We start from the raw sequence: 26015 nt of genomic DNA on the forward strand, positions 1-26015 counted from the left end.
CCAAAAACAAAACCGTGAGGGAATGGTAAGCCCAAAGCGGACAATATCGTGCTACGGTGGTGGAGCGGGCCCGGGAAGTGATCCGTCCCGGGCTGGGATGTGACAATTTGGTATCAGAGCCTAACCCTGGCCGTGGTGTACCGACGAGGACGTCGGGCCCCTAAGGGGGGTGGATTGTGACATCCTACATCGCCAAGGAAGTGATCTTTATATGTATAATTTCATCCCTACCTAGCACGAGGCCTTTTGGGAGCTTACTGGCTTCGGGTTCTGTCGGAACTTCGAAGTTAAACGAGAAGGGGGCTAGAGCAATCTCATGATGGGTGACCTACTGGGAAGTTGCTCGTGAGTTCCCAAAAACAAAACACGGAACCCGAAGTTAAACGAGAAGGGGGCTAGAGCAATCTCATGATGGGTGACCTACTGGGAAGTTGCTCGTGAGTTCCCAAAAACAAAACCGTGAGGGAATGGTAAGCCCAAAGCAGACAATATCGTGCTACGGTGGTGGAGCGGGCCCGGAAAGTGATCCGCCCCGGGCCGGGATGTGACAAGTTGTCATCCTTTTTAAGAATAAAAAAAAACTTTGATCATATTATAGTTATGAATATTATTTTTTAATTTTTTTTTTTTATTAGTTTCATATGTTTTGTGAATTGTGTATAGATTTGGATAATCATATGACATTTTTATGGAATCGTGAAGACGGATGCAAAATCTGAAAGATTTGGCAAGATTCTGACAATTTTCTCGTGCGAATACGTTGCCACTCTTTTGACTTGCATGAAACCATTTCGCTCTTGTGAAAACAAAAAAGCTCAAACACATTAAGCAAGTTTTATGGACAACATCAGGTGGGATCCTGCTGGAGTCTAAAATTGTGGTCAAAATCTGGATAAATAACAGCAACTAAATTGCATTCACATGAAAAAAATAATGAGTTTAAATATGATTAATCCATTTTGACTATTACCAAGATCTTTTGTGCTAAAATTTCACATTTGACGAACAAGGCATGTGATAATTACCTAGTTTGGGTCGTTATCGGGTAACCCGATAAGCACCTGTTAAGATATTAGGTTAATTCGGGTATACACGTGGGTAACATGATACATGATAAGCAAAATATTAATTTTATAATTTTATAACCCTAAAAAAATACTATAATAATTATATATATTAATTTAACAATTTTATACCTCTAAAAACTATAATAATTATATATATATATATATAATTAAATTTAAAAAATTGGTGACCATTGGATCGGCTGAGATTTAATCTTAGCCGTCCGTTGTGCATTAGGTTGGAGGCTATCATTCTCTTCTCTCTCATTCACTCTGATCTCTCCAGTCCAGACTTACTCTCATATCGTCTCCTTAATCCGCATCTCTCTCGCATCCTCCTCCGTTCACTTCCTTCAACTCAACTCCGGCAGCCACAAGAAAACCACACATAGGCAAGCACATGCTAAATGTATGAATTTTGTATTTTTGGGTATTCTTGTTTTTTTCAAAAACTAATGATTTGGGGTTTTTGTTAAAATTAAAACTAACGGCTGGGGATTTTTTGGGTTTGGGATTTTTGGGGTTTTCTGATTTTGGAGTCTCTGGAGTTTCTGGGTTGGGGCATGTTTGCAAACATTCAAAAAACCCAGCGATTGAGCAAGCGTGCTTCGCGTTGGCTTCGCAAGATTGAAAATCACAAAAGGATAAGGCAGAAATAGAATCAAGCATTGGAATTTGGGAGCATAGATGTAGTTATGTAAATTAACTTTCTTATGTCATGCCATTTAGTCGTATTGGAAGCTGTAAGGAGAGATTCATTACTTAATGTCATATATATATATATATATATATATATATATATATATATGTATGTATGTATATTGGGGATATGTTATCAAAGGACTGGGGAGGTTAGAATTCAGGTGGCCTGTGAGGTAGGCAATGACAAAGTAGTGACACCCCACCTATTTTTGTTTTGTTGTAGTAGATGCAATGTCTTAATTATTTGTATGGAATTATTTGTCCCAAGTATTGGCAATTGGCAGGCAGGTCCTTTTTTTTAATTGTGAATGCCATGAGTTCATTTGTATCTATGTTTCATTTGGGGTCTATTTACTTGAAGTTAATAAGTGGGGTCTATATTTGTTTTCAAATTTGGAGATTTGGAACAAGTAAAGCAATTAAGCAAGGTTGCAACCTGCAAGTGCAAGGTATTTTTAATTGAATTGTGAATTTGAAAGTAAATTTGAATTGGATTGTGATTTGTGGATATGTGAATTGGATTTTGAAATTGAATTGGATATGTGAATTTGAAATGGATATAGATAGGTGAAATTGAATTGGATATGCGAAATTAAAATGGATATGTGAATTCAAAATGGATGTGGTATGAAATTGGTATGAGCAAGATTTCGCATCTTGATAATTCAAATATTCCAGTGAATTCAGTGCCTAATCATCAAATAGAATCTGGAAATGTTCTCTTTGAGGTAACCTAAGTTTGTTTTTATTTACTTTATATATTTGTAGTAGTAGTACTATAAAAAGTGTTGATATTATATTTGAAATTGACATGATGCATGATTCTTATTATGTTTTCGTTTTTACTTTTTATGATGAAGGATTTTGTAATAATTACGATGGTTCAAGTTCGATTGAAAAAAATGAATTGCAGAAGTATTTGGAGGATAAAAGAATAGATAGAAAAGTAGACATAGATGCTCTTTCGTGGTGGCAAATGAAGCGTTTTCATTATCCGATACTTTCTCAGTTAGCACGAGATGTGTTAATAATTCCCATTTTAACTATTGCATTAGGATCTGCATTTAGTATTGGGGGGGTAGAGTACTAGATCAATATTGTAGTTCATTGTTACCAAAAACAGTTCATGCTTTGTTGTGCACACAAAATTGGCTATTTGGAAAAGGAGGTAATATATTTTTATATGGTATAGTACTATTGTTTTATTTCTTTTCATAATTATTTTGGTAAACTTCTTATAATTTGAATGATTTTTAATGTTTGGTTTTTCTATATTTAGTTTATACGGAAGAGAGTTTTGACGTGGAAAACCTTACTAAAAACATCATCAACATAACTCTTGCAGGCAATAGATCAAGCCAAAGTTCCAATACAATTTCCTCATGATGATCGATGAAAATTGAGGATTTTGTAAAAGAAATAACATGCAAGCTTTGAGTTCCATTGGCAAGGTTTAAACTTTTGAGAAAAGTTTCACAACCTTGAAAACAAGAACTCTTCCATTTTGCATATCCTTGCACATTTCATATTTTGTAATAGACTAGGAGTGTATGAATGTTTTTTTTATTAGGCAATGTGTGGTATGTGCAAATTTAAGAAAGAAAAAAAAAATTCTTAACAGGTTGGGTCACTTTACCCAGTGACCCGACCTGTTAAGGACCCATTAAGATAACGGGTGTGATACAACACGACCCGTTAAGATAACATGTGTTACACGAAAACGACACGAACACGACAGACACGACCCGTTTACCAGGCCTACCAGGAAGTGGGCATGTGGCTACCCTACATCGGTGAGGGAAAGAAAAAATAATGAGCTTAAATACGATTATCCCACTCTAACAAATATCGAGGTTTTTTGTGATAAAACTCTACATCTGATGGATTTGGTATTTAGTAATTATCAAGTTGAAAATAATATCGATGTCGTTAAGATGGGGGCCTAGGGCCCGTCAATCTAAAATTCCTACAAAAACTCCCAATTTCATACATTGATTTACTCTTGTGCCAAAAGTGAAGGTCCCTACTTGTGCCTCTGATTTTAGGCCTTTAAAAGGAACTTAAAGACCAGTTAGCTGGTATCACGTATGAATAAATATGCCTCCATCTCAAATTCTAATTCATTTCTGGTTATTAGGTTTTAGTAGGAGCCTGACCTACACTACACTAGTACAAAAAGGTCTTAAACGACAGTTTTTTTGTTTTTTTTTTTAACAAATGATATCATATACATTAAAAGCTTAAACAACAGTTTTAAAGTGTCATCTGGTATAGACTAAAAAACGTCGTATACCATTTTATAGCTAAGCAAACAACGGTTATAAATTAGCGAATCAACACTTAAGCAGAAGCAGGCTAAACTTTTACTGTTAACCTGCACCTAACCCTTGTGGAACCCCTCTCTCTCGTTTTGCTCTCCTGGACTCCATTTTCGTTCTCTTGTTTTTTGGCAGAAAAGAAAGGACGCAATAACACAAATGAAGATTAAGACGGAACCGTTGCGATTATAAAATTTGTCCAGTGAAGATACGTTATTTGCGAGAATTGGATACGTGTCCATCTTTTTCTACCTTTTTAGCATATTCTTTTGCGCCTGCAGTGGCAGGATTTTCGGGTTGTTGCCCTTAGACATTAAGTATTGTGATTTTATGAGTACATACTACATATATCCAACAAACGCGCCCACTTTGTAGTAACAAAAGAGATGAAAAGGAAAAGCAAATGCCGAGCGGGAATGCCAACTAGCAGTTTATACAACCTTTCGACTATCAGAGTTATACAATTTAGACATGCAGCGGGTCATACTTGTCAAATCATACGACAAACAGGACCTTTGAAATGCCTAATTATAGAATCGGGGAAAAAATGAGGCAGAAAGATCATTCAGATCCCTACTGTCTTTGTCTTTTGCGTTAAAAAAGAGTGGAACAGATGATTCGGGAAAAGTTGATTAGCTCTTAGCAGCACGCTATTTGTTCCACGAGAATAACGATGCATCAGATCGCTGTAAAGTGGACAAACACCGCACAGTTGGTCAATAGCAAGCGGACTACTTCCATCTTCACTGAACATTCCTGTTATCATCAAGCTGCTGTCAAAGAACAGAAGACAACCAACGGACAGAATTTATTCAAGATTAACAGCAAAGCTGAATGTCAACTGTTCAACAAAAGTTCTACCTGAAAATGTAATTCTGCAAAGTAGGATTAACAATGCTGCGGACAATCTTCTTTTAGGACACAAGAATTTGAGCTCGTTTCACTATTCAAATCCGAGATGAGGTCTTCCAATTCATCAACGATGGCAGAATAACAGAAAAAATATTGCTCCTAATAAATCACAAGTGCGAGAGAGTTAGAATAATTGTTGAAGTAAAAAGTTGACACACATATTGTGACAGAAAACAATAAACTCTGGTTTGCCCTACACAGATTTGCACCATCGTCTAACACCTGTGGTTGTTTTTCCTAGATTGACTTCTATAACCTCCTATAAACTCTGGTTTTCCATACACAGATTTGTAGTTTATATTCATCAGACTCTATAGGCAAAAGGATTCCCCCAAAATTATCAGGTCAGTAACTTCAGCTCCGGTAGCAACACCATATGTTATCACGGAAGAAACTCAAATGCTCTACCTTTTTTCTCCGTGCATACTAAGAGGAACAAGGAATGGCCACCCAAACTTTTACTTTTATTTGACAAAAAAAAAAAAAAAAAAAAAAAAAAAAAAAAAACACACTTTTAATTTTGTCAACAGATCGCACGTGGTAACCAGAGTTTAACTCAGTTCCCTATGTTGGCATACCCAAACAATCCATACAGAGACAAACTTGCATATATAAATCCTATAAGTCCCTAGCAACAAGGCAATGCACTTAACTAGCACAGCCATATCTTAAGTCTTAACGTAATGTAATAGGACTCTTAAGAGCTGATTCCATGTGCCAACAAGGCTTAAGAGAACTAAAGTTTTAGACTTGTGCTGGTTCCATATTTGCTTAATGTAATAGGACTTTTAGGAGCTTAGGAGGATTAAAGTAATTGATTTCAAGTGTGACCTGCGCACATGCCGTAAGTTATGGGATTTTGAGCCTTGGATATTTCCTTTTTCCCTTCAATTTATTTATTTACCATTTTGTTTATCATCATTCTTTTGCTTGTTGATTTGAATGTGAATTACCCTCGAACTTGAACACACCCCCTGAATTGGTTTGGGTGTTAAATATAAGGTACATCTTCAAATGCCAGATTCACCATTTTCCATATATTCTAGAGTACATAGTCCGAGTCGCCATGTCCTTAGGGAGGATGCAAATATATTTCCATGTGCCAGATTCCTAATTCTTGCTGCTAAAATTCTGAATACCTACCTGATAAGCCATGACCTAAGGAGCCTAGCAATGCTTGGTCTTCTATTTGGGTGCTTTAATATAATCTAAAAAAATAATACAATTTTGACAAAGACCAAAAAATTCAACAAATGAATTTCAAGAAATACAAATATCAAATCAACATACAAAAATAATATGATTAAAAATACTTTTTTGTAATTATGGTTGGAACTTATGAAATAAACCTTGCGGTTTTTTCTCACTTATGAGTTAAACTTACACCCCATGTGCTTTCCTAAGGGCCCATTATGTACTGCTTTTGGTTTTGGAGAAGGAAAAATGTGAGAATAGTGAGACGAGAGATGGTAAATTTGATGGGGGAAAGGGGGAGACATATAATTATAGAACAGTTGGTTAGAAACAAAACTAAAAGATAAGGGGCCATCTGGTAACACCTTCGTTTTCAATTTTGAGCATCTAGGAGCTTCTTTTGGGATACAACAATCAATTTTCTAGATCCAACAAATTTTTTGTAAGATTTAAACTCCAATCTTATCCTCCCAATAAAATTACAAAACAAAAAAAAAAAAGGAAGAAAACTTAAAACTGAAAAAAAATAATAAAGAAGTTAGAACAGTAACTGCACCAGTGCTTCCGGGGACTAAAATCTGAGGAGGGTGGGGTCTCGCTGGACAAAGGGCCATAATGGAAAATCTGAGACTAGTTTTGCTGGGTCTCAATAGAATTTCCCCTTTTTAAAAAAAAAAAAATTATTTAGGCACTGTCTGGAATAAAAGAGGGAGACGAAGGGAGAAAGGGACAGAATGTATATGGAAATTGTACCAAAAACAAAAGCAAAAATCAATTTAGAATAGTTCTTTTTTCAATTTTTTATTTGAAACATTCTCTTAATTTCTCCCTTATTCCTCCCTTCGCATGCACATCCTGTTTCTAACTAAAAAGAAACCTAATACCATCAACAAAACCAGACCAAAAACAAAACAACCAAACCATAAACATGCTACAAAACACTCTGAATAACTATTTTGAAGGTTTTTGTTTTTCATTTTTTTCAGCCAGAAATAGAAATTCACCCAGCAGGATTACGATTATTTTACTCTCTTCAGTTTTGTCCGCAATATAGGCCAAGGGGAGTTTCCATTTTCCACAGAAACATACTGCGAGATAGGGACCGGTTCCTATAATTATCAAATACTACTTTACATTTAATTATGTTTTTGACGTGTGTTCTATTATACTCTCAAAACCGCAAAACATTTGCACTAGCGAACGGCTCAACCAAAATAAATTGGTATTCATAAAAAGAGAATAATTAATAGTAAACATTTAGACAAATATCGAAGAAGTTACCAGTGTCTGGACCATTCCAATTCGCTGAGACCGAAATGTGGTTATTGTATCAACAAGATCTAAAGCAGACATGTCCCCAGCAAGAATTCTTTGCACAGTATTATGAATTGTGCAGTATGTTCCAGTTCTCCCAATACCTGCACTGAGTAAGAGAGTCAGGGTGTCAGGAAAACATTCACATATAACTTAAGTAAACATCATCTAGACATGCAAGTCATAAAAAAGAGTTTAACCTGCAATGCACCACAATTGGGCCAAGGTTTGGTGGCATGTTATATAATCTTTTCAAGATTTCACGGACAGCAATCGTGTTGTTTGGAACTCCATGGTCAGGCCATTCAGGATACTGAATGTGCAAAACAGACATGGGTGGTTCCTCGGACTGCAGCAGTAACAAATAGAATATGAGGTAATACTAATCCAATCTATGCACAATGGTGGCCATAACTCCAACAATATAACATGAGGGAATACCAATCCAATATTTTCATAAAACATTTGATAAAGAATAAGGAACATTTAAAGGAATATGGACAAGAACCCAAAACTTGAGTCTTATTTTCTTATTATAATAATCACAAAGACAAAGTGACTTGGGAGCCAAAATGTGAAGCAAAGGACTGGCATCTTCAAAATAATTTCTAAAGGTGGGGAACAAGAAAGAGAATCTCTAAAACCGAACTTAAGATGACTAAACACCATATAAATATCGAACAACAGAAGTAGGCCCAAAATAAGTGCCTTTTTTCAACATTCAGAATTTCAGAGCCAGGAAATGTTGGACATTACCATGACCCTATCTGCCAAAACTAGGTAAACTCACACAAAACAAAATAAACAACCCACAACAAAAGACATAAAGAAAGATGCACAATACGATTATTGAGAATTCATGTCATGGGGTTCAGCGGCATGCTCCAAGACATCTGTGCCTCAAGGTGATGCAACAGAAACGCCAAAGTATTTGGTATATTCCTCACACCTTTATGCTGAGGAATATGCGAATTGAAATACATAAAACACAACCCCAATTCATTGACCATTCCCTGCCTAATACCATTTCTCCTTCTGCGTGTTCCCTCATTAATGGCTTTCGGCAAAATTTTTCCCTTGATGTGGCCAGAAAACAAAGAAGATAGGAACAAATCTTCAATAAGAAGATTATAGTACAGAACCCTAATTGTCCTTCCACAGCCATCATCATGACTCATGCATACACTTCAATGCAAACCAGTCAATAAAGATGAAAGGCCTTATACAATGCCATCTAGTACTTCTTGTTCACAAACAAAGTTTGGGATTGCCAACAAACTATGGAAAAAGAAAACGCCTCATAGCTCCGAAGTTGTTCCTAGTCTGTGAAAACATGCATCAGAAACAGTCAAAACAGAGCTGTTTCATTGAGAGTGGAATAATATAGAAAATCTGTTCAGAGACCAGAGTGATCACTGATCAGATATCTGTTGTTTTTTTCCTTTCTTTTAATTAAGCCATAAACTTACTGAATGTGATACAATAAAGATCAAGGTAGTGCAGTAAAGCTCATATTGTAAAGCTCTGAATGATAAAACTAAGACTTAATATTGAACTCTTTTTCTAACCAGTCAAGCACTGTTACATCATTTGATATTAAATGCATTAAAATTTAAGGATAATGCATCAGTAAAGTCATAAGATAGTTATAGGCCATGTAAGTAATTTTTTCATTTCTTTGAACTTTAGGTAATATGCTCTACTAATTAATCTTTTTCTTTTTCCTCTTCATCCCGATAACTTTTCAATTGCTAGACATGGTTTCAGTTGTAGGTCATATATCTTGTTTTGTTGTCAATTTAGGTAACAAGCTTTTTTCTTATGTGTATCCCTTAACTTAGTTTATTATTAAGAATCTTGCGCTTATTAGGTGAAGATCAAGCAGCAGCCCATGAAATCGATGAAAACCCAAGGACCAACAGTTTGTATTTGGATTCAAAGGTGATTTCACCATCCTGGTGATCCAACACACTGGAACTATATGATATTGGTCTGCTTTCCTAATTGGACAATAAAGTATTTGTTTTATTTACTTTATTTCCTCTCAACTCTTATCCACATCTTCACAAGGTAATTGGCGGAAATTTCTTATATGAACTGGTTGGCACTCTATACTGCTTACTTGTAACTTGCAAGTGTTCAGGTCGAGACCAAATGAACAAGTCGGTGAACCCAAAGGTCCAGTGATGGTATGGAAAAATATGTTGGCATCTAATGCTTTCGTTGGAAGTGGGCGAATACTAGTCAGAAGAAGGTAAAAATAGAGGTATAGCAACTGTTTTGAGTTTCAAAATTTCTTGAACTTTACATCCATGTCTCAGACTCTCACATGATAATCTCTCCAAGTGACTCCTATTAGGATGCTCAGGATCCCAACTCCCGTAATAACGGTTGACATCAGATTGACTCTTTGACTAACTCTTCAATGAAAAATTAACGGACAATGAATCTTAAATGACATTTTGTCTTTTGATTACCTCCAACCAAATGAAACATCCTTACTTTTCAAAGACTATTCTGCATTATTCTATTCCAGATGTACCAAAACGCTCCCCAGTAATCAGACTTTTTAAAGGCCCTAGTAAAATCAATCGTTCCTGTCCCCAAAATTCTATAAAAACAAAAAGGAGAACTGATACAGCATGATTTCTAAATATATTCTTTGACTTGGTTTAACAACCATTTGTATCCTGGACAACAATGAAAATCATGTGATGCCTTACCTCTTTATTATTGACCTCCAAAAGGCGTAATACTAATGAAGTGTCAGTAGTTCTTAGCCACTTAGTGCTTATACATATGTTACCGAATTCTCTAGGGCCATCTTCAGCCTGATAATAATCTCCACATTTAACCATCTGCAAACACATGTGAAAGATTAAGACATCAGGAAAAGTAATATTCGTAAATTTGTTTGTCCACCTAATTTTCAAAATGACAAAATGGTTTTGTTAAGAAGAATATATTACACGGATTCAAGAATAAGTTGGTAGGATCTCTCAAAAGGTTTGTAAAACATCGAATAAGCTTTGTAAATCAAAGTCTCTTTAATTGTATATCTTCCGACGAGGTGATGCCCAATAAAACTACTTGCAACTCAAAACCGGAAAATACCGTGTAACAGTCGATTAAACGAGTAAGCATGATGACCACCGGGCAGCGTTGCTCAAGTACCATCTCCCAGAAATCTTCATAGGTGTGGGGAAGTGGACCTTGTGTTGCTATAAACTGAGAAATGCTTTCGGAAGAACTAGTCTACATTTAACAGTTATTACCAAGCAGTCATTAATGTGTTACTAATATCACTTCAGTTTACAATTCTCTACTTTAAAAACATGAATCTGAATACCGTGATTAAGCTGGCGTTGATGTAACCTCTTGCGGAAGGTCTGTAATCCTTCGAGCAGTTGAGAACAACCCTATTTTTGTCAACTGAATCCAACAACAAAAACTCAAATCAATTTTTCAACAATGTAAATTGTGTAAAATGTAAAGAGAGCCCAGATTGAGGCATACATGGCACGACATCGGTGTATCGGTTTTTGCTCGAATTGACATTGTCAAGAGCCACAGTGCAATTTCTCTTCCTCTCAGAAGATGTCATCCTCTTGGCCTAAGCATTCATGGCAGATTTTAATAGTTTATTTTCTGAGAGAAATTAAATAAATCAGGAAAGCAAAGACCTGCAGCTGAGCGAACTCCTGGTTGATATCGTCACGCATCTGGAGCTTTCCCTTAAAGAGCTTGAGAGCCTGAGAGCAGTACTTGTACTGATCGGGGGTGAGGGCGAGTTTCGGAGGAGGAGAATCCGCCGAGACGTTCAAGGAAGGGAGGGGTTTGGCTGCGGCGGAAGAGGCGGTGGCGGCCATCGCCGTCGATCTCCGGTGGCTGCGGGAGCGCCTGGAATTGACGTTCCCCAGTTTTTGGAGCTTTTGGTAGTACAGAATTTTGATTGGAATTTTGATTGGGCGATTGCTCGGAATTCCAAATTTGCTCTATTCTCTCCAAGGTTGCGATTTGATTGAAATCGGAGGACGTTGGTTGGTTCGATATATTAATAATTTGGCGGAGTTTGTTAACTTTATGGATCATGATTGTGTAGTGTGTACTCGACAAACAGAACGAACAGTTTTATCATGTTCGTTTACATGTAAATTTCAACGAAATAAATACACAACAAATTAAAATTTTGACATGAAAATGTTTATATCACACGCATTAGGTCTCCCAATTGCACGTATGTCTTGTGATTCATCGAAACCAGACAAATCATTAAAAATGACACGTGTTGATATTTGATAAAAAGTAATTAAGAAATTATTTTTAATTAACTTCTTTTTTCTCTCAAATATCTTTAATTAATCATAATATAAATCAAACAAATTAATTGATTTAAATTAAAAGAAATAATAAACAAATCAAATGAATGGCAAATTGGGAGATTGGCCAAACTAAGAATGAAGGTGAATGATTTATTTGATTAAATTAAAGATTTTTTCATTAAATCAAGATTATTTCATTAAACCAAATCAGACATGATTAAGTCAAATTAAAGGGGGTGTATACAATTGAGATTTTAAGATATTTTAATTCTTTTAATAAATCTAGGGGTATTCAATCAGGATTTTAAGTGATTCTCTGAAATTTAATGTGTATTCAATCAGGATTTTAAGATAGTTTATTAAAATCTTTAAAAATTTGGGTGTATTCAATTAAGATTTTAAAGAAGTTTATAACATTCCAGGTGTATTCAATTAGAATCTAATTTTAAAGAATTTCAAAAAGTTGAGGAATTTGAGGGAATTTGAGAGATTTTGTAGTGTATTTTAAACATCCACAAATTTCCCCTCTCCTCATGGGATTTCGAGAGAATTGAATCAAAATTTTACATGAAATCTCTACAAATCAATTAAACTCCATAAAAATCTATCTAATTCCCAATTAAATACACCCCCTAAGTTTTGATTATTTCTTCAGTTAATCAAGTCCAAATCAAGTCTTGATTCTTTCGTCAATTAACCAAGTCCAAAATCAATATCAGACCAAGCTTCAATCAAGACATGGAGAGTCCTATAAGTACAAGGCTTCAAACCAAAGAAGATCATCGCATCCTTCAAACGCTCAAACTCTAAAACACTTTACACACTTAGAAGACTCAGAAAACCCTCTACATTATTCACCCTTCTTGTGAAGAACCATCAAGCACCACTTACACGTGTCAGTTCATTCATCACTAGAAATCAATATCCATGGTTTTGAAGAAGGGTTGAGTTGTTCTCACGATCAAAAGAAATAGTGTGAGCACTTCCATTGCAAGAGATACTCTGTCGGCGTCACGACTTGAAGCGAGGCAAAGGTGGTGACCACAATTCAACACACCACCTTCAAGTTGGTACTGCTAAAGGTGCAAGGAGAACATCAGAAGCCCGAGCTTGTCATCAGCCTAGCATCACTGAGGCAACGAAGCATGCTTCTATAATAAGTGAAAAGACTTCCCAAAGCGATGAGTGGAGTTCTTCGGCTTAAAAAAAAAAATTTCAAGGAGTGTTACTTTTATTTTTATTTTTTGAGAACTGAATGAGCGTTCCTTGTCACTGATTTCAAATGCGGACTCAAGCATGGGGTCATACCATGAATCACCAAATGCGACTAGCAGAAGGGGATTTCGTTGACGCCTTTGATGTCCATGGGAGAGTTTTATCCTATGGCTATGTTGGTTAAGACGAACGATGCCACCTTTATTGCAAAACAACTTGCTCAAATAAATGAATTGCAAAGCTAACAAGGGTCATCGAGGAGGAGGACACACAGATCGCTACATTTATGAACAGGTTGGAGTTGCAGCATGATGAAGATGTCGACCATGACCTAAAAAATAAGGAGAATCAATGTGATGATGAGTCCGTGAAAAAAAAGCACATCATGAAGACAAGGTTGGAGAGGAACCGAAGCCAAAGTCCGAAGTTACATTGATGGGCTCTCTTTCCATCCAACCACTTTATGACATGATCGTAAACACCATTAGAGCACAGTACGGAAGTGCCTCTCGGGATGCACTGATGTATTCCAAAACATACACTAAGCGGATTGATAGCTTGCGATAATGCTCTAAGAATCTTCGCCTAGCGCCGCCACCTAGGCACTAGGCGGCTAGCCACCGCACCGATTAGTCTCTAGGTGTTTGAAAATTAAGAAAATTCATCTAAACCGGCTTAAGACCATCCTCCCCTAAATCACGGAAGCCTCCCATCATCAATTCATCATCATCTTATATCAAACAAAAACCAAGATCAATTTCTTGTCATGATTTTTCACGTACCAAAACACTTCCCCTCCACCTCTCACCTACAAAGATACCATCAATGAAAAAGAAGCATAGTGGAGCAATGGAAGATTTGGGTTTACGGAGGTGGGGGATCGATAGAGACTGGTAGCTGTAGGTCGACGAAATAGAGCACTTGGAGGAGGGGACGAGATTAAAATCAATAGGAGACAGAAGTGGAGGTTGGAGGAGGAGATAGAAGTGAGGTCGATAGATGAGAGAGGTTGGAGGAAGAGATGGGGTGGGATTGACAGAGGGTAGTGGTTGGAAGAGGGGAGGACTTCGCAGATCTTTGGCAATGTCTATGTGAGGAAGAAAGTGAGTGTTTTGTTACAAGCTTAGCAAGAGTATGAAAGAACATTTAATTTTTTTTTTCTTTCCAAAATAATGAAATTTTATTATATTCGAATGAAAATGTTTACATCCGGGGCCAAAGTATTAAATAGCCATTCTAGCTCAAGACTATCCCAATTATGGGCAACAAAAGAAGCCACTAGATGCGCTACCTTGTTGCAAACACGAGGAGCGAAGATAAATTCTACTGACCTCAACTGTTGTTAGCCACTTTAGCAACCTAAAAGATTACTAAAGTTTCTAAACTTTAACCTTGCAAGTGCACAAAGATGTTGATAGTATATAGTAAGCAAGCAAGGGTATTGTTTATTACTTTGCAACTCAACACACACACACACATTTAAAAAGATTTAATTTGGTTTTGAATTGGTACTAAACATAGAATTTAATATAATAAACAAAATAAACAAAATTAAGCATGGATTTTAAAATGAGATATGAGTCAAAGTTAGAGCATGTAATCCACGACTAAACATTCATCAACCAACATTATAATACCAACTTACAATCTCCAGTAAATGGAATGAAGACATTCATAACACATCCATGGCATGTAGATTATGTTATATCGATTCTCTCTAAGATATGTAAGGTGCATGTCGTTTAGCTCATTACAAGTATTCTATCAGACAACCTAGCATGACGTTCACTCAAGTTAACGAAATAGAATCCATTAAGTTCAAAGAGAATATGAATATCACAAGAACCTTAGAATATGTTGCATATTACTAAGAATTCGAGATGTTACTTCATTTAATTACTTCTTATCATAATCAATTGCTGCCAAAGAAAATATGATAGCTATGTTGATCATCATATAATCACAACATTAATAACCCAAGACAAGATTTATAAGGTGATCAATCAAAGAAACAAGTCATAGGCATCCATTATAATAGTAAAGTAAGCATTCATCCAAAAATTGAGAATTATAAACTGGAATTATATTATTACGAAGCAAGAATCATGTATAGGGATTCGTACTAAGCCCTAACTACAAAGAGTTTAGTTACTCATGTCCAACAATAAAATAGCAACTTTAAAACTCATAAATAACTTGATAAATGGAGAAAAAACAGAGGAATGAGGAAGCACTTTGATCCAATCTTCTCGTGCGGTTGCTATCACTCTAAAGTTTGACAGACTAACACATTATAAACTCCAATTTCCGTTCGTAAATTTCATCCCATTTGAATTTGACTCCCTTCCGGGTGAATTTAGTAAGAGGCAAGGCAATCACCAAGACATCATGCGCAAAACGTTAGTGATAATCAGCTAGCCCAAGAAAACTCCTCACTTCTGTGACATTCTTCGGTTGTTCCTACATAGCCGCTACAGAAATCTTCTGAGGGTCCACATAAATTCCCTCAGCGGAAACCACATGCCTGAGAAAACTAATCTAGTCCAGCCAAAATTGACACTTACTAAACTTCGCATACAGCTGATTCTTCCTCAACTTCTCCAACAATAACTTCAAATGTTTCATATACTCGGCATTACCCTTGGAGTAAATCAAGATTTCATCGATAAATACAATCACAAATTGATCAAGATATGGTCTGAAAACTCTATTCATCAAATCCATGAAAGCTACAAGTGCATTTGTTAATCCAAAAGGCATGACATGGAATTCATAGTGTCCATACCAGAGTGCGAAAAGTGGTCTTCGGTACATCTTCAATCTGGATTAGTAGCTGATGGTAACCTGAATAAAAATCGATCTTAGAGAATACCCAAGCACACCTCAATTAATGAAACAAGTCATCAATACGAGGTAGGGGATAATGGTTCTTCACTGTCACCTGATTAAGTTGTCTATAGTTGATGCAAAGTCTCATCGACCCATCCTTCTTCCTCACAAATTGTGAAACCCCGTCCATATTTTTACGTATTTTGTAATATTATCGAATGTATGAAATTACAAAAATTGCCCTTGAAGCATGAACATGGACTTTACGTTTCGAAATGTCGAACGTTTTTCGGATATTTCATGTTTCGTCTTTAGTGGCCTTAATTTGTGAGCCAATGAGACCCACTTTGGATTCTTGCCCCTTTGTTCCTTCCCCCTACCCATGAGCCCCATTCCCCTTTCTTGATTTCGGCCAACGCTCTCTCTCTCTCTCTCTCTCTCTCTCTATCTCTCTATACACAGACACTCTCTCTATCTCTCAGCCCTCTCTCAAACTAACCCTTCCTGAGGGTTTTCACTTAAACAAACCACACAACAACGACAACAACAACCCTACCATCACCCTTGTGAACTCAGAATCGAAAGAGAACCCTCCAAGCTCTTCCAAACTCACTGCACAGTGCATTCACTATTCATCGAGGTTTTTCGACGAGTTTCCATGTTCTCCGGCAAAGGAAACTCACAGAGAAAGCTTCCCCAGTTTTTAGGAGAGGACTGCTACTTCGAGGCATTTTCCGGCCAAACCACAGTGAGTTAGCCATCGAGAAAGTTTCAGATAAGTTCCCCAGTTTCCCACGAACCATCCAACTTTCAAACCATTTTCCAGTCAACTCTGGCCACCATTCGGTCCCAACTTAGTGCGTTTTTAGTGACGTTTTCATCATCCCTAGTTTGAACGCCTCTTCGGCAACGGAGTATCTGTGAGTGGACTGATAGGGATTTTACCACCTGCAAAAGTAGGGATAAAAATACTTAAAAATACTTGCAAGAGTACAAGGTTGTCGTATTATAGCAGCTTAAGCAAGGTCATTTTCCACAGGGATTGAATGAGTAATTTATGTTTAAAACCAACTCTTAATTAATTATTCAAAACAAAGTTTGGAAAATGTTGATTCTAGAATTTAATATAATAAAAACGAATTTTAAAATAAAACAATTAAAGAAATTAACTAGGGAACAATTTAAAGAAAGTCAATTTGTAAAACCTAGGGTTCAACTGTCACCCTAACAATCCTACATAGTTCTTCTAATTCCTTATGAATTACACATGCATATTTTGAAGGTTAGGTTTTCCTAAAGTATGCTCTACTTGGAACCTCCAACATAGAACGTAAATCTAACATGCAACCCGTCCGTGGTGTCCAGATCGAATGTGAACATGCAAGACTTATTAAGTTTTGTGAAAACCTTTTGAAAAACCATACAACCTTTAAGACGTGTCGTTCATCCTAAAAAGTTACACATATTAAGCACAATAAGCTAGCACCAATTTCAGGGACAGCCCTCTGCCAAAATTGCATCAAATTACTTTTCTAAATATCCTAATGGTGGCCAATCATCAAGACAATAGATAGTTTAAAGCACAGTGATTAATAATTCAAAACTTGCATGCATAATATTATAAGCAAATTGAAAATAAACTACATATTCTTGCTAAGGCTTGTGACCTCGCCCTAGCAAACGAAACTAGTTACTAACAACCATAAAACAAAATATTATCAAGAACATAGATAGAAAACACCTTGAAAATAAACTTGAATCATCAAAAGCTCTCCAAAGCCAAAGTATTGTGTCACATCCCGGCCCGGGCGAGAGCACTTTCTGGGCCCGACTCCACCGTAGCACGATATTGTCCGCTTTGGGCCCCTACCACGCCCTCATAGTTTTGTTTCTGGGAACTCACACGAGAACTTCCCGATGGGTCACCCATCTTGGAATGCTTTCACGCGCTACTCGCTTAACTTCGGAGTTCCAACGGAACCCGAAGCCAGTGAGCTCTCAAAAGGCCTCGTGCTAGGTAGGGATGAGAATATACATTTAAGGATCACTCCCCTGGGCGATGTGGGATGTCATAATCCACCCCCCTTAGGGGCTCGACGTCCTCGTCGGCACACCACGACCAGGGTTAGGCTCTGATACCAAATTGTCACATCCCGGCCCGGGCGAGACCACTTCCCGGGCCAGACTCCACCGTAGCACGATATTGTCCGCTTTAGGCCCCGACCACACCCTCACGGTTTTGTTTCTGGGAACTCACACGAGAACTTTCCAATGGGTCACCCATCATGGAAATGCTCTCAGGCGCTACTCGCTTAACTTCGGAGTTCCAACGGAACTCGAAGCCAATGAGCTCCCAAAAGGCCTCGTGCTAGGTAGGGATGAGAATATACATTTAAGGATTACTCCCCTGGGCGATGTGGGATGTCGGGTGATGTGAGATGTCATAATTGTGTTCTCCCCCCCTGTCTTAACCTAATGACTAAAAAGCCTTATTTATACTACTACAAAATAAAATCTTACCTTGAAAAGGTCTTAAAAGAAAACTAGGAAACATAATTAAATGAAAAAACAAAAAATAAAAGGTTTCCTATTTGAACTAGAATTCGGAGTTCTCAGAAAATCACACTTTTGACTAACCAAAGCAACTCCGATTTGGTCCCAAAATGTCTCTTTTTAAATCTGAAGACGTCCCCTACAAATTCTCAGAAGGAATCTTCCTCAAAATATGCCATCTTGACCTCCAAAATACTCAAAACGTCCAGAAATGTCAATCTGAAAAAGCTGCGCGCTGGGCCTTAATTTCATCGCCACGGTCAAATGACTTGGTAGAAAAATCTAGAATTTTGATACAATCATCTTGAAAGGCACACGAACATTCTCCAATTTGAATCACTCCAAAATTCATCCGTTTGGTCACTTTTTGTTTCAGAGGAAGTCGAATGTCCTACATTGAAAATATAATTCGAAGTATAAAAATTCTACCAAAATAACCAATAAATTAATACTAAAATTAGGGTAAAATATATAATATAATATGGACTCATCATGGACCCCTTCCAATATGCATGATTTTATTACTGAAAATGCATACATGAAAAACATGATTTTATGACTACGTTTTATGAAACGTTTATGAGTAAGTTGGATTTATGCTTTATAAAATATCATGCTTTATCAAATTTAAGTTTACTGAGATATTTATGAACATGGATTTATGATATGATGTTTGAGTTATTAAGCTCTTATGAGGTATAATTTGGAAAGATTATGTTCATGATTTTCTGTACTTACATAGTGGTTATTCATATTATGTGCCTACGGGCGAATGATACTTATATATGCCTTCGGGCGGGCGATGTAGGGCCTTCAGGTGAATGATATTTATATATGCCTTCGGGCGGGCTATGTAGGGCCTTCGCGCTAATGATATTTATATATGCCTTTAGGCAGACGATGTAAGGTCTTCGAGCAAATGATATTTATATATGCCTTCGGTCGAGCGATGTAGGGCCTAGGGCGGAAGATTTATATATGCCTTCAGGCTGGTGATGTAGGGCCTTCGAGCGATTGTGATACCACCTAAGCACACTATATACGATATATGTTTTACGAAGATTCTTATGGCATGCTAGGGATTTTGGAAAACCTATTACTTATTATGCCATATGAGTTTTCTAAATTTGGGGGTTAGTACGTTGAAGAGTAATTGTTTTAGTATTACTATATATAAACTTGGTCCACTCATGTTTTGTTTTGCGCCTCCTCAAGACCTAGGAACTAGACATACGACCCGAGCTACGAGGCATTCTCATATCAATGAATTTGTGTCTTTCTCTCTGCGTAGGACATCTTTTGTAATTGCACTTCCTAATATTCCTTTCACTTATATTTCAAATTAGTAGTATGCTCTGAACATGTTAGGCATTATCACTTTTGAATTGTTGGCAATTGAATACTATTTTATATTTTTAAGGTTTGTACTTGAATATTATATTGTGTGGTTGTTCGCAAAAATTATATGCATGTTTCACATGTTCTCAGCATATGCATTCATTAAATGGCTTGTGCCACCCTCAGGTGTTGGCTAGCACGTGGCCATCCTGTTGTCTTTCGAACATCGAGAACGGGGCATGTCACAAATAGTACAGGAGCACCCCGGAGAGACATGCTGGGTTGGATATTACTTTTATCCACAAGCTCCTATAGTTGAACTTCAACTCCCTCAATTCAGCTGGTGGCATTTGATATGGTGCTAAAGAAATAAGGTTAGTACCAAGAAGTAAGTCGATGGTGAATTTAACTTCCCTTGTAGGTGGTAACCCTGGCAAATCTTCAGGAAAGTCATCGGTGAATTTATTCACCACTAGCACACCCCCAGCACACAGGGAAGGTTCACCCTGCTTGATCATGTGGGCTAAGAATCCCTCATAACCTTTCTGTAATAACTTCGTCGTCCTGATGGAGAAAATAATACTATTTTGAAGAATCATTCGCTCACTTTGAAACATGATTGTTGGTCGCCTAGGCCGATCAAATGTCACCAATTTATCTCTACAACCGACATACGCATTGTGCTTGGATACCAAATCCATTCCCAAAATGATATCGAACTCCACTAGTTTAAAAAGAATCAAATTGGCCTCCATAAGCTCCCATTCTACTATAATTGGACAATCTCTAAATTCCCATTGTCCACGAAATAGATCTCCAGGGGCAATTGTATAAACATATCAAACCCAAGCGATATTGCTGGTTCACAACTCGTGCACATTGTGGAGATATGCATGAATATTTAGCACCAGGATCAATCAGAAGACAAGCCCAATGACTAAAAACAAGTAACGTACCCGTGATAACTCTAGGAACCTGTTATGCCTCCTACTGAGTCATGGCATGGATATGTCAATGGGCCTATCTTCCTGTACCACCTCTACGACCTCCACGAGTTCTAGCACCCTGATTATTGCGGCATGCTCGGTTACCCTGAGCACGACTACCAGAAGTTACACCAGAATACTACGGTTATTTCTGAACAGGATTTTAAGTACCCGAACTACTACTTCCACCATAACCTGAACCAAAAGTAAGATCCTCTGGTGGGCGTGCAGTAGCGCAATTATGGGCATAGTGTCTAATGCCACCACACCTGAAACACAAGCCTGCATTTGCAATACATTCTTCCCGATGATGCCTACCACAACACGCATAAACCGTGACAGTTAGATTAAAGTGATTGAAAGATTGTTTCGCCATCTCATTGCCAGATCCTTCACTATGAGATCCTGAACCCTGACCACGGCGTTTAAATGAAAATGAGTGTCTGGGGTCGAAAGAAGAAGAAGAATAAGTGGAAGGTTCCCTCGTGCTCTAAGATCTAAAACCTCGACCTCGCTGATTCTGATTTCGAGGTTGATTCTGGGTAACTTAGTTCCAACGCGACTGGTTAATCCTTAAAGCTGCCTGAATCATCTCATCATATAATGCATAAGTTTATGGTGCCAAGAGTTCACATATGTCATTATCCAGAGCAATTTCAAGTTATACCATCGTCTACCATGGGTTTCCACAGACCAGGAGGTGGTGTCTCGCAATCGTTGAAAAGTATTATCCAGCTGCGTAATCGAGAAGTTGCCGTGGCGAAAACTCAAGAATTCCTGTCTCTTTCTCAACTGGTATTCGAGGCTCAAAAAGTGTTTACTAAAGAGTCTCCTAAAAGTAGCCCAAGTCATCATCGAGTTAAGTGGCCGAGAGTCCTTTATTGATTTCCACCAAAATCTCGCATTACCCTGAAGAAAGTAGCATGCGATCTTCCCCCACTCAACCACTGGGCAAAACATACCCTCCAGAGTGTTCTTCATCTTCTCAAGCCAATCATCGGTCTCCTCACAAGCACCAACTACATTCCTCTCAGTAACACTGGCTATGAGCAATCTCCATGTAAGTACGACTTTGCCTGCTATTCCTACGAAAAACATATCACAGATCGAAGGTCAATTGCTGAATTCCACCCATCAAACCAGTACGAGGCACATTCCTACCACGAGTATCCATGATTCTGATAAGAGGCAGACAAGACTTAGAAAGACAAAAGATTGTGGTTGCATGAAGGATTATGACTACCAAGTGGAAAGAATGAAATCCTGAGTATGCTCTAATACAAATCTGACACGCCCCCGATCTTGGTGTTCGAAGGACAACGGGATGGCCACGTGCTAGTCGACACCCGAGGGTGATGCATGTGATTTGATGAATGCATATGCCGAGAACATGTAAAACATGCATATAATTTTCGCGCGTAACAACGCAATATAGTATTCAAATACAAACCTTAATAAAATATAATATTCAATTGCCAACAATTTAAAAGTGATAATGCATGACATGTTCTGAGCATACTATTAATTCTAAATACAAGCGGAAGGAATATTAGAAAGTGTGATTATAAGAGATGTCCTACGCAGAGAGGAGGACACAAATTCACTGATATGGGAATGCCTCGTAGCTCGGGTCGTATGCCTCATTCCTAGGTCCTGAGGGGGCGCAAATCAAACCATGAGTGGACCAAGTTTATTTATAGTGTGCTTAGTAGTGGTATCACAATCGCCCGAAGGTCCTACATCGCCCGCCTGAAGGCATATATAAATCTTCCACCCGAAGGCCCTACATCGCCCGTCTGAAGGCATATACAAATCTTCTACCCGAAGGCCCTATGTTGTCCGTCCAAAGGCATATATAAATCTTACACCCAAAGGCCCTACATCGCCCGTCCAAAGGCATATATAAATGAATATCGACTAAATAAGCACAGAAAATCATAAACATAATCTTTCCAAAATTTATCTCATAGGAGCTGATAGCTTAAACATCATATCATAAATCATATTCATAAATATCTCAGTAACGTAAATTCGATAAAGTATGATATTTCGTAACGTGTAAATCCAATAACTCATTAAACGTTTCATAAAACGTAGTCATAAAATCATGCTTTCTATGTATGCCTTTCTAGTAATTAAATCATTCATTTTGGAAGGAGTCCACTCACAGATACTTTGTCGCCAAAGAGCCGTTCAAACTAGGGAGGAGGGAAACGCCACTAACAAGTGCACCTAAGCACATAAAGGGACTAATTAATAAAACTTTACTAAAACGATTGAATTTGAAAAAATGGATATCGTTATCGGATTCAATATGTCAAAAAACCTATGGGGGGATGACGGCGGAGTACAGTACCTTCGGGGAGGCGCATGTGCTCCACATGCCGACCATTGCTACACCACACATAGCCCCACGTGCCCGCGAGTAGAGGCTACTCACCTCATTTGAATTTCTGGAAATTTCCCAGATTTTCCTCCAACTTCAAGAGCCCATTCCGAGCTCGATACATGTCCAAATAGAGTGATTCAAAAGCCAAAATGTAGTTAGGAATGTGGAGAAGAGATTTATACCAAATTGGGACCGAGTGGTGGCCAGAAAAATGGCTAGAAAATGGCCATATTACCACGGTTTGGAAAATTCCAGATTTGCACAGTGACTTTCTTTTAGTTTTTCCGCATTTCTACACCACCAAAACCACCCAAAAACTTACTAATCGTGAACCTAGACACAATCTACAATGATATGGACCAATTTCGAGGCTTACTTTCACCAAGAATGGCGAGAATTCGCTGAAGAAGTTCCCAGTACAGTGCAGCTCGAGGATGGGGGTTTTCAAATGATTTTTCTCTTCTTTTCTGGTTCAAGAACTCGTAGGAACTACAAGGGAAGATAGTGGTGTAGTCATGGTTGTTGTTGTTTGTTGTTGTGTGCTTGTGGTGCCCTCAGGGAGGGCTGGTTTGAGAGAGACCGAGAGGTAGAGAGGGAGAGAGTGTAGAGAGATGTGAGAGTTAGAGAGAGATATTTTTCAAAAAATAATAGAGCGAAGAGGGGAAAAAGGGTCACGAGGATGGGTCTGGGAACAAGGGAACATGTGGGCCCTAGTAGCTCACAAAACAAGGTCACAAAAGATAAAACGTGAAATATCCGAAAAACGTTCGACGTTTCGTAACATAAAATATTCGTTATAGCTTCAAATTCAATTCGAATCTGTTCGAGCTCACACGTTCGTGGCGATGAGTATAATAAGACTAAATTAATAAAATTAGTAATACGCATCATGACGAGATGGTCAACAAAGGTCAACGTTCATGCCACAAGGACAATTTGGTAATTTCACACCTTCAATATTACAAAATACGTAAAATTGTATCACATAAGATCATCCAGTAACGAATATGAGAAGCCAGTATATTCACCTTATGAACACGTTGAAGGAAGATAGTAAAACGATCAGCATGCCAGGTAAAAGTACTCAAAAAAACAAGAAGGTAATTCATGTTAAGCGAGACGACGAAGAAGAAGAGGATGATGAAACTGGGGACCAGCAGGAAGGGGAGTTGTGTGATTCATCTGATGATGAAGTTGAGTATGATGATGTCGACAATGATAGTGATGAAGAAGATGAAGATCAGAGTGAGACAAGCGTTGAACAAAATGCTATCAATAATAGAGGACAAAGAGCTAGGAAATCTAATTGCGATGGGAAAGCACCTTTCAGAAATGCTGAAAGAGGAAGGAAGGTGGGATGGAAGAAGAGCTAGGAACCCTGCTTTTAATGTGACAGCACCTTCCAGAAATGCTGAAAGAGGAAGGTCGGACAGAAGAAGAGCTAGGAAATCTGATTTGATGTGAAAGAACCTTCAAGAAACTCTGAAAGAGGCAGGACTGGTCGACAACACTCTGGTAAGAGCGGGGATGCTGTAACTTTGGAAACTGCTAGAGGAAGACAAACTCATTTGAGACATAATATCCATCAGATTTCAAGAGCAAGATCGAATTTCTCTCAAAGCAAGGGGAGGTCATTACCAGAAAAGAGGACTAGAGCTTAGAGAAGATTCAGCTAATTATTCTGCAACGACATTTTGATAGGTTTGTCTCAAGTTCTAGATCATCCCTTGTTATGAGTTGGAAATTTATAATTACCCTTACCTGCTTAATGATTTTGTGATTGAGTATAACTTCGCACTTGGATGTCTACATGAATACGTGTTTATAAAAGAAAGCCATCAGGCGAGCATTCTTAGGGGGATAAAGAGAGGTACGAGCACAGCTGCGAGCCTACGAAAGCGTGTTGATGCCAAACAATATAAGTAGAAAGGCCATTTGGAATGTTTTACTGTGTGATGGTTTAGTAGAACAAATTGGCGAAAAGTAATCGCGAATAAGATTAGTAACTTAAATTATTGTAGCTTAGTACCAAATTTGGAAGAGAACACAATTTGGTGAAGGAAAGAACACAATTTGCTCTATTGTCAATCAACTAGTTTCTTCTTTGAGCTGGATTTTGTTTTCAAAGAAACTTGAATGAATCAGCAATCCGGAAACTCACTTCTCTGCTGTCTTTGTTGGAGAATGTCTGAATATTTTCTTCAGGACCAGATAGCAGAAGACGACAGTTCGAATCTTCTGCGGTTTTTTTTTTTCTTTCTGTGCAAATCATATTTTAGAGACATGTGACAGTTCTCTTTCCACTTTCCAACCGTGTCTTTGATTTGGAAGTCCAAGGTACTTGAGGTATGAATTCTAGCTCAGTATATATGTCATGGTAGGGGTCGAAAATGCAGATTGTTTCTCGTCACCGCCTTAAGTTGTGGTTGAGGCCTGTTAGACAAGTCCAACTGAGTTGGGCAAACTCCAGCTTCACAGCTTATCGTGTGTCCCTTTCTTCCGAGAAGCAACAAGTCTTTTGGTGCACTGGATAACTCGGAGTTTGTAACCCCAAAAAATGCACAATAGTCGGACCTAATTTTTGAGAGACAGCGGAACTTTCCTGATTTGTAGTCAATGTTACCCAAGTGCTTGTTGTCAATAGTATTTTTCATTGAAGTGAAATGCAGTTAATAAACAGTATTTGATTTGCTCTTTCTTTTCTTCTTAGTTGGTCCACTGAATAACGAAATTGTATTTCGGAATAAAACCGGAGTTCCCGCATGTCAACGTGTTTTCAGGTGCGTTTACCGATCACTCTTCCAGCGTGCGAAGTACAGCAAGCTATAAGGACTTTGCGGGTTGTTTTTTACAGGTCTCAAATTCTCCTTCCCTTCATA

At 37.9% G+C, this 26015-nt stretch overlaps 1 protein-coding gene and 1 long non-coding RNA gene across 10 annotated transcripts; both read right to left on the bottom strand.

Moving 5' to 3' along the window:
• Positions 1-4471: 4471 nt before the first annotated feature.
• On the bottom strand, positions 4472-11745 carry LOC137726429 (protein-tyrosine-phosphatase PTP1). Of its 9 annotated transcripts, none has more exons than XM_088694937.1 (9): positions 11188-11745; positions 11021-11117; positions 10854-10936; positions 10619-10759; positions 10228-10362; positions 7705-7853; positions 7472-7613; positions 4946-5095; positions 4472-4854 (listed from the first exon to the last, which is right to left on the bottom strand). In XM_088694937.1, exons 1-8 carry the CDS (start codon positions 11371-11373, stop codon positions 4973-4975), a joined length of 1056 nt encoding a protein of 351 aa, XP_088551063.1. In that variant the 5' UTR covers positions 11374-11745; the 3' UTR covers positions 4472-4854; positions 4946-4972. The 9 variants fall into 9 exon arrangements, with proteins under 9 accessions (XP_088551063.1, XP_088551067.1, XP_088551062.1 ...); XM_088694941.1 differs by having other exon boundaries at positions 7472-7608; positions 11188-11740; XM_088694936.1 differs by having other exon boundaries at positions 4472-4840; positions 11188-11735.
• Positions 11746-22846: 11101 nt separating this feature from the next.
• LOC148697142 (uncharacterized) lies at positions 22847-23716 on the bottom strand. The gene is made up of 3 exons (XR_015962094.1): positions 23513-23716; positions 23104-23428; positions 22847-22979 (listed from the first exon to the last, which is right to left on the bottom strand). It is a non-coding gene; the product is annotated as an uncharacterized LOC148697142 (long non-coding RNA).
• Between the last annotated feature and the right edge of the window lie 2299 nt (positions 23717-26015).

Source organism: Pyrus communis, chromosome 5 (genome assembly GCF_041283825.1).
Source record: "Pyrus communis isolate YQ-2024b chromosome 5, ASM4128382v1, whole genome shotgun sequence".
NCBI lineage: Eukaryota > Viridiplantae > Streptophyta > Magnoliopsida > Rosales > Rosaceae > Pyrus > Pyrus communis.